The sequence below is a fragment of the Danio rerio genome, chromosome 20 (genome assembly GCF_052040795.2).
Source record: "Danio rerio strain M-AB ecotype USA chromosome 20, GRCz13ab, whole genome shotgun sequence".
NCBI classification, from domain to species: Eukaryota; Metazoa; Chordata; class Actinopteri; order Cypriniformes; family Danionidae; genus Danio; species Danio rerio.
The window spans coordinates 211,196-220,676 of record NC_141040.1 but is presented as its reverse complement, the minus strand read 5'-3'; the positions used below and the strand labels follow the sequence as shown (position 1 = coordinate 220,676).

Here is a 9,481-nt window from a genome sequence, read left to right as displayed (position 1 = left end):
CTTCTCATTTATGGCTCCTACACTCTGGAATAGCCTTCCTGATAAAGTCCGAGGCTCAGACACACTCTCCCAGTTCAACACTAGATTAAAGACCGGTCTGTTTATTAAAGCACACACTCGATCCATCACATTGTGCAGGAGTGTTGAAGTCAGTCCTGGTGTGCCGGTGTCCTGCTGACTTTAGCTCTAACTTGCTTCAACACTCCTGCCTTAAAGTTTCTAGTATATCTAGTAAGAGCTTGATCAGCTGGTTCAGGTGTGTTTGATTAGGGTTAAAGCTAAACTCTCCAGGACTGTGTGGACACCCCTGACAGTGGTATGATGCATGAATGAGCTCCACACATCACTGGTTTATTTCCACTCTGAACAGCAGCTCCGCTAATTATTCTCTTTATTCTCTATTTCCACCGGTGGATGCTCATCTCGAGAGCCTCAGACTTTGCAGGGCCACTGATGCAATCCAAGACCTGTAAAGAGATGATCCTAAGGTTTTCACAATCCCGGAGCAGACCGTAGCAGCTGCTGTGATGGTCATGGAGGAGTGGAGAGCATGAGACTGATCCCTGTGACGCTCCATGGACAGACGAGTCTTCGCTGACGTCCAGCGTTCTCCAGCGCCTAGACTGCAGCTCTGCACAAGACGTTTGGCCAGAGAAGAAATGGTGAGCCCAGCTGAGCTTGGCTTCTCTCCAGGTTTTCTCCTTCACTTTGGTCAGTTGGTGAAGTTTGTTCCTCCACTGTCCTGCTTGGTTTGGGACTTGTGGAGCTGTGCATGGATGGATTTGCTCTTCAGTGTTTGGACTCTCAGTATTGATTATTAAACCACACTGAACTGAGCTAAACTCTGAAAACTGGGCCAACACTGTTTTAATTCTCTATAATCTTCTATGTGAAGCTTTAACACAATCTATATTGTATAAGTGCAGTACAAATAAAGATGAATTGAATTGAAATGCTCTTCACCACTATTGAGTCAGGCTTTCACTGCCCTCTGCTGGCGAAACTAAACTCTGCACCTTTCAGGATTATTGATCTGCATTATGTGCTCGGCCTGTGACGTGTGCCTGCAGGATTGGCTGTAGAGATGCCCGAGTCTGTCTTACCTGGAGAAACTCATCATCATTACTTCTCTCTACATCCAATTTCCAAATGCAGTTACTGTCATTTTTCCAAATGTCAACCTGAAAAACAAGAACCCAAACATGTTTAATAAACTAGCAGCACAACACGTGTGAGCTCTTGAGCACTCTTATTATCAGCAGTGATGTTTGTGCATTGCACTTTCGAGCGGATCACCTGCTCATGATTGACCACAGCTGGTCCTGTATGAGTGATTACATGATTCAGCAATCAGACAAACCCAAACGCACAACAGATAATCAGACTTTCTTACCTTCATCTTAAAGAATCCGCCCCGACTCCTCCTCTTTCCTAGATTATTCCAGCACACGGTGGCTCAGTGGTTAGCACTGTGGCCTTATAGCCTCTGATGAGGCCCCAGAAACCAAACTCAAGGCTCACTCCACTATGGAGATTCATAAGCTCGTGTTTATGATACTCCTGGTGTTGGTGTACATGAGTATATTTTGCATACTGTGGTGTCGGCTCTGTTTATCGTTTACCAGGGAAATTCAAAACTCAACTCAAACTCGAGTAAACAAACAGCATCTTGGTTTCAGCCAAATAAAGATTGCGGTAGAGGAGTGGCCTGCTCAATGCCCTGAGCTCAACCCAAGTGAGAACTCATTAAATATTCAGTTTATTTATATTAAGAGAAAAATATTAATATTGTTTAACATCTTATTTTTCCTATTATTTATGAACAGAATCTTTGATGTTTAGTCTGGTCGGCTTCATTTCATTAGTAAATATCCATCCTTTATCTCCATCTGACCCCTCAGGCGGCGCCGCATTCATTCATCTACTGTATAAGCCGGATCAGCACATGGGCTCAGCACTACTGCTGTAAACCTTTGACAAGCACCACAATACAGAGTCACATCCACAAATGACGGTTAAATCTGTACTGTGTCTAAAGGAAGCCCTATGTTAACAGTGTCCAGAAGCACCGTCCACTTCTCCGTGAGGCATATGGGACGGGCCATCACTGATCAACACTCTGAAAGATGTAACCCCTGATGTGGATAGTGTTGGTTTTTCCTATAGATGGCCAACATGTTATCAGCTTTCTCCAGAATATCTTCATTTGTGTTCAACAGAAGCAAAGTAGATGAATGTTGGGAGGCATTGAGGGAGGGTAGATGATAAGAACAGGCTGATTGTTGGGTGAAGTGTGTGTTGAGCTCTCCATAGTTCACCACAGCGGCTTCATCTCTGTCCGCCCGTCCTGAAGGTCACAGGGGATGGAAAATGTGATGTATTTTATATTTTGTAAATTGTGGACAGAATCAGAATGTACCGTCCAAGAACACACTCACACACACTGTAGCAGTCAGAGTCAGGAGACGGAGGATCACAGCAGCGGGCAGAGAGGAGTCTGTCCTGGAGTCTGGCCCAGACATGAGCGTACGTGAAACCAGACAGAGGACAACACTGAGACACAGTATCTTACACACTTATTGTGTGTGTGTGTGTGTGTGTGTGTGTGTGTGTGTGTGTGTGTGTGTGTGCGTGCGTTTCTGTTTTTGCTCCAACCCACACATGTTTCTGGAGGGCCGCAGGTCTGCACAGTTAAATTCCAATGTGCTGGATAAGTTGTCGGTTCATTCCATTGTGGCGATGTCTGATTAATAAAGGGACTAAGCTCGTAAAAAAATTATTGAATAAATGTCTTGTGTGTGTGTGTGTGTGTGTGTGTGTGTGTGTGTGTGTGTGTGTGTGTGTGTAAAATACTGAACATTCTAACTCAGGGGTCACCAATCTCGGGCCAGGAGGGCCGGTGTCCCTGCAGGTTTTAGCTCTAACTTGCCTCAACACACCTGCCTGGGTGTTTCAAGTATATCTAGTAAGAGCTTGATTAGTTTGTTCAGGGGTGTTTGATTAGGGTTGGAGCTAAAATCTGCAGGACACCGGCCCTCCAGTAACAAGTTTGGTGACCCCTGTTCTAACTGAATTAACATGTTCGACGGAACGTGAAGGCTAATAATAAGGTAGCGACTTTTATTTTGAAACGTCCGGTGTGCGCCGGAAGAGGCTGGTGTTTCTTTAGTCTCCCCGTGCAGTTTCACGTGTTGATCATCGCGGAGGAGAAGAGCTGAGAGATGTCGCACACTGACGGGATTGTGTGAGTAAAACTGAGCAGATGTAGAGCTGTAAACACTGCTGGAGGACAGGTCAGTGGCGGAGGGGGAGGTCAGGACTGACAGGAGAAGAAGAGAAGCGGAGCAGAGTCTACTTACACACTCGAGCGCTAGACAGTGCACACACAGTAGCAGACAGAGAGTGAATATACACCGTTTACTGTGAGGCTGGCTTAGGTGTAGTGTTGGGGAGGCCCACAGGAATACTGTACAGTAGAAAACAGAGGAGACCCGCCGAATGCCCCCACAACTCATCAAAACAGACGTGTGTGTGTGTGTGTGTGTGTGTGTGTGTGTGTGTGTGTGTGTGTGTGTGTGTGTGTGTGTGTGTGTGTGTGTTGAAGTAAATCCTGTGTTTAGGGACTCCTCGTGAACTGGACAGTGTGTGTAAGGAGTTTAGTGTAGGAGACTTCACTAGTTTAGTGAGGTGTAGAAGATGCAAACCTGCTGCTCTGAGTGGAGAAACACACTGACTCTCTCTCTGTGTGTGTGTGTGTGTGTGTTCCTGCAGGAAAGCGAAGACGCGTCGCTCCAAGCGCTTCCTGGAGAGCCGCGAGTCCAAGCTGAAGGAGAACCCGAAGAACAGCATGATCATCAAGGGAGGAAACACCAGCAGCACTGTCAGCCAGGCACTGAAGGATGTGGTGAGAGGACACTGTGTGTGTGTGTGTGTGTGTGTGTGTGTGTGTGTGTGTGTGTGTGTGTGTGTGTGAGATGTTAAGTAAAGCAGTTGTCAGTAAAGCAGTTTTTGAGTCTGAGTGTGTCTCACGAGCTCTCTCTGTTTCAGTACGCCCTGAAGAAGCCCAACGCCGTGCTCTACAAGAAGTGAGTGTAAAGCCTCAGTCATTCAGATGTGTGTGTGTGTGTGTGTGTGTAATTCGTGTTTGTTGTCTTCTGTTTTCAGGAAGAATATGGTGCGTCCGTTTGAGGACTCCACGGCTCTGGTGAGCTCCTGATCCCAGATCTGCACTCGCTACATTATCAACACACTCTGGATCAGCTTTAGTTGACTAAACCAGACCTGTGCAGTCAGGCTCTGTTCCTCAGTTTCTGAGGTTATGTTAATAACCATTCTGAACATAACCAGAACAAAACCTGAACATAAACAGAACAAAACCCAAACATAACCAGAACAAAACCTGAACATAAACAGAACAAAACCCGAACATAACCAGAACAAAACCCGAACATAACCAGAACAAAATCTGAACATAACCAGAACAAAACCCGAACATAACCAGAACAAAACCCGAACATAACCAGAACAAAACCTCAACATAACCAGAACAAAACCCGAACATAACCAGAACAAAACCCGAACATAACCAGAACAAAATCTGAACATAACCAGAACAAAACCCGAACATAACCAGAACAAAACCCGAACATAACCAGAACAAAACCTCAACATAACCAGAACAAAACCCGAACATAACCAGAACAAAACCCGAACATAACCAGAACAAAATCTGAACATAACCAGAACAAAACCCGAACATAACCAGAACAAAACCACAACATAACCAGAACAAAACCCGAACATAACCAGAACAAAATCTGAACATAACCAGAACAAAACCCGAACATAACCAGAACAAAACCTCAACATAACCAGAACAAAACCCGAACATAACCAGAACAAAACCCGAACATAACCAGAACAAAATCTGAACATAACCAGAACAAAACCCGAACATAACCAGAACAAAACCCGAACATAACCAGAACAAAATCTGAACATAACCAGAACACAACCCGAACATAACCAGAACAAAACCTGAACATAACCAGAACAAAACCCGAACATAACCAGAACAAAACCCGAACATGACCAGAACAAAACCCGAACATAACCAGAACAAAACCCGAACATAACCAGAACAAAATCTGAACATAACCAGAACAAAACCTGAACATAATCAGAACAAAACCTGAACATAACCAGAACAAAATCTGAACATAACCAGAACACAACCCGAACATAACCAGAACACAACCCGAACATAACCAGAACAAAACCCGAACATAACCAGAACAAAATCTGAACATAACGAGAACAAAACCCGAACATAACCAGAACACAACCCGAACATAACCGGAACAAAATCTGAACATAACCGGAACAAAACCTGAACATAACCAGAACAAAACCCGAACATAACCAGAACAAAACCCGAACATAACCTGAACAAAATCTGAACATAACCAGAACAAAATCTGAACATAACCAGAACAAAACCTGAACATAACCAGAACAAAACCTGAACATAAACAGAACAAAACCCGAACTTAAACAAAAAAAACCTAAACATAACCAGAACATTTACTTGAACATAAAGAGAATATTATTGAGTATAACCTGAACATACAGAAAAACAGGACATAACCTGAACATAATTTGAATATAGCCAGAAGCTGAGCTTTCTTCACAGTACCTAAAACCCAGGATTGACTCAACTGAATGTTATCTGGCTAACCAGCTGACCCAGCTTCATGAGCCTGTGCTAACCCTGCCTGTGTTGCTCTTTCAGGAGTTCTTCTCCAAGAAATCCGACTGTTCCCTGTTTCTGTTCGGCTCACACAACAAGAAGAGGCCCAACAACCTCATATTCGGTGTGTGGACGGGATAATAAGAGCCAGACACTAGTGCTCTTCTTCAGCAGAGTGTGTGTGTGTGTGTGTGTTCATGACTGTGTGTGTGTGTTTCTCACAGGACGCATGTTTGACTTCCATGTGCTGGACATGTTTGAGCTCGGCATCGAGAACTTCAGGTCCCTCACAGACATCAAGGTGCAGCAGAGTGTGTGTGTGTGTGTGTGTGTGTGTGTGTGTGTGTGTTTGATTGTGCATCTCTGTCTGTGTGTGTTTCTGTCTTTGTCAGTGTGTGTACGTGTGAGCTGATCTAATGTGTGTTGAGCAGATGGACAAGTGTCCAGAAGGAACTAAACCCATGCTGGTGTTTGCGGGAGATCTGTTTGAGACAGACCGAGAGTATCAGCGCTTGAAGAGTGTGCTGACAGGTGACACACACACACACACACACACACACACACACACACACACTCAGGGTTATAAATCAGAGATAAGTTGTGTATCCGAGTGTTCTGTGGACTGAGCGTCACACTGTCCTGTGTGTGTGTGTGTGTGTGTGTGTGTGCGCGCGTGCGTGCGCGTGTGTGTGTGTGTGTGTGTGTGTGTGTGTGTGTGTGTGTGTGTGTGTGTGTGTGTGTGTGTGTCTGTCAGATTTCTTCTGTGGGCCGAGAGTGTCAGCGGTGCGTCTGGCTGGACTGGAGCATGTGCTGCACTTCACTGCACTGGAGGGAAAGATCTACATGCGCAGCTACAAGTAAAACACACTCTCTCTCTCACACACACACACACACACACACAAACACACAAAGTTTATTTGGGCTAGAATGAAAGCAGTTTTTAATTGTTTTAAAGCCATGTTAAGGTCAGTATTATTAGCCCCTTCAGCAATATTAGCATTAATTATTATATTACACACACACACACACACACACACACACACAGTGCAGCTCACTGTAGGTCATGAACGCTGCTGCGGGTGTTTCCCAGAGTGCTGCTGAAGAAGTCCGGCTGCCGGACCCCCAGGATTGAGCTGGAGGAGATCGGGCCCTCATTCGACTTCACCATGAGGAGGAACCACACCGCCTCTGACGACCTGTACAAGACGGCACACAGACAGCCTAAAGGAGCCAAGGTACACACACACACACACACACTCTCTCTCTCTCTCTTTTAGATGGGCAGTGTCCTCATAATCCAGCATCTCTTGTAACACCCGTGTCAATGTATTGGGGTGTGTGTGTGTGTGTGTGTGTGTGTGTGTGTGTGTGTGTGTGTGTGTGTGTGATGATCTGATCCTGATGTGTGTTCATCATTTCACCTGCAGCCCAAGAAGAAGAAGAACATTTCCCATGATGCCTTTGGCACCAGGCTGGGCCGGCTGCACATGCAGAAGCAGGACCTGAACAAGCTGCAGACGCGCAAGATGAAGGGCCTGAGGAAGAGGAGAGCGGAGCACACACCCGACACACACGCCGCCAAAACACCACGAACACAGGACGACGACGCATGAGAGAGAGAGAGAGAGAGAGTGTGTGTGTGTGTGTGTGTGTGTGTGTGTTTGTGAGAGTGTGTGTGTGTGTGTGCGCAAGAGAGAACGCGAGAGAGCGCGAGAGAATGTGTGCCAGACAGTCAGTCACTGTGCGTGTGTGTGTGTGCGCGTGTGTGCCATACTTTCTCCTCATGTCTGTCAATCGTTAAGACACGCCCTCATTATAGAGCTCTGGCCCCGCCCACCGCACCAGTTTCCAGCAGTGTGAATAATGAACAGCAGCAGAACAAACCTCTGCTGTCAACACCTCTGACTCTGACAGGCTTCACCATCATCATCATTTACTGGCTCTGTGCTGTAGATGTTGGAAGTCTTCATTTCAGAATGTAAAGCAGAGATGTTTAATATCCAGCTGATTTATATTGCCAATAAAACGATAGAAGAATCATATCTGCATCTGCTCTGGAGTGTGTTAGCGGACTGCACAGCTTTGAAATGGATCAGGGATCGTGATGATGTACTTATAATACTGTAATGTGTGTGTTCTGAAGTGCAGATGCTACTGGTCATCACACAAACACATTTACTCATGAAAAATTAATTAATTGATTGATAACCCAGACAAAAGCTGCGTCACATCGGTCATTTGAGTTGTGTGATTGACTGAAGGATTTCTCACAGTTGTGTCTTTGGCAGACGCACACACTTTATCCATTCTTGTTTTCCACAGGAATCAAACCCACAGCCTTGGTGTTTCTAGTGCCAACACATTACAAATGTTTACTGCATGTTTTTCTGCTAAATTAAATGATAATAAACGTCTGTCAGCCTATATTAAGTGGCCCTAATGACTATGAACTTAATTGTTTGGTACAGAACACTCATTATACAGCACAGACCAGGAGTGTGGACACATCTTGTCATTCAAAGAGTTTTCTTTATTTTCATGACTGAAAATTGTAGATTCACACTGAAGGCATCAAAACTCTGACTGAACTCATGTGGAGTTATATACATGACAAAAACAGTGAAACTACTGAACACATGTCGTATTCTAGCTTCTTCAAAGTAGCCAGCTCCTGTATTGATTACTGCTTTGCACACTCTTGGCATTCTCTTGATGAGATCGTAGTCCCCTGAAATGCTCTTCACTTCACAGGGGTCTCCTGTCAGGTTCAAGTAGTGCTCACTGCAGAGCCACTTGTCAGGTTAATAAGTGGGATTTCTTGCCTAATAAATGGGGTTGGGAGCATCAGTTGTGTTGTGCAGAAGTCAGGTGGAGACACTGATAGTACTGTACATGCTGTACCTTTATTTTAAACTCACCTGCCTGTAATAAATACACCTGTACAATACATTTCTGTAATTAATAACACTGCTCACTGCCTAACACATACACCACCAGACCTGCCCTAACCTGCATCTGTCCTCAACAGCTCCTGCAGTGTTGTGCAATACAATATCCACACTACTGTGTTATTTTACATGTACGCAAACATTTTACATGTAGGCCCATTATATATATTTACACATCGATTATTAAATCCATAAAAAAGGTACTCATAATCAAATAAAGTTGAAACGAAGTTTATTTTAACATTATATCTGCAGATGCTGTACACCGGGGCGCGCGTGACGGCGGTGTCGCGCACAGATGTGAAGAATGTTTCTTCTAACAGTAGTTTGGTTATAGAAATGCGAGTTTTTTCTTTTGACTGCTCCATTCATTTGATGATTGTGAGAAATAAACAACATAAATCACAAATCTGTGTGTTATTTGGGCGCGCTGATCTGCCGCGCATTCGACGAGAGGCGCGCACGCGCATATTTTAAAAAGTAAACGGTCATTTCGTTGGTGAACAGTCTTTTCCACAGTTTCTGTTCAATAATGCTCATATAATGTGTTTGATTCCGGATAATGCTGAGCACATATGACGGAAACCCACTTCAAGACCAAGAGAAGCTCAAATACAGTTCACTGGTAAGAAAAGAGTTTCTTCCACAGGCTGACCTTTATATCTTAAACTGCTAATCGTTGTTTAAAACCGCAAAGTCTGGGTAAGGTTAGACCGTGAAATAAATTACTAATTAGATGGGATTGTTTTATTGTAAACAGTGAATAAAATCAAGCCAGTTTGTG

At 44.5% G+C, this 9,481-nt stretch overlaps 1 protein-coding gene and 1 long non-coding RNA gene across 5 annotated transcripts; one reads left to right on the top strand and one right to left on the bottom strand.

The window, feature by feature from the left end:
• Positions 1 to 76: 76 nt before the first annotated feature.
• Positions 77 to 3,069, bottom strand: LOC141379500 (uncharacterized). Its single transcript, XR_015518114.1, has 3 exons — positions 2,439 to 3,069; positions 2,176 to 2,347; positions 77 to 1,181 (listed from the first exon to the last, which is right to left on the bottom strand). It is a non-coding gene; the product is annotated as an uncharacterized LOC141379500 (long non-coding RNA).
• An 87-nt stretch (positions 3,070 to 3,156) lies between these two features.
• On the top strand, positions 3,157 to 9,106 carry rpf2 (ribosome production factor 2 homolog). 4 transcript variants are annotated; one of them, NM_214748.3, is given in 12 exon segments: positions 3,157 to 3,244; positions 3,772 to 3,904; positions 4,048 to 4,085; positions 4,165 to 4,204; positions 5,792 to 5,873; positions 5,974 to 6,050; positions 6,181 to 6,280; positions 6,504 to 6,606; positions 6,840 to 6,984; positions 7,177 to 7,372; positions 7,399 to 7,418; positions 7,451 to 9,106. In NM_214748.3, coding segments are annotated over 10 exon segments (927 nt in total). In that variant the 5' UTR covers positions 3,157 to 3,221; the 3' UTR covers positions 7,363 to 7,372; positions 7,399 to 7,418; positions 7,451 to 9,106.
• Positions 9,107 to 9,481: the final 375 nt, after the last annotated feature.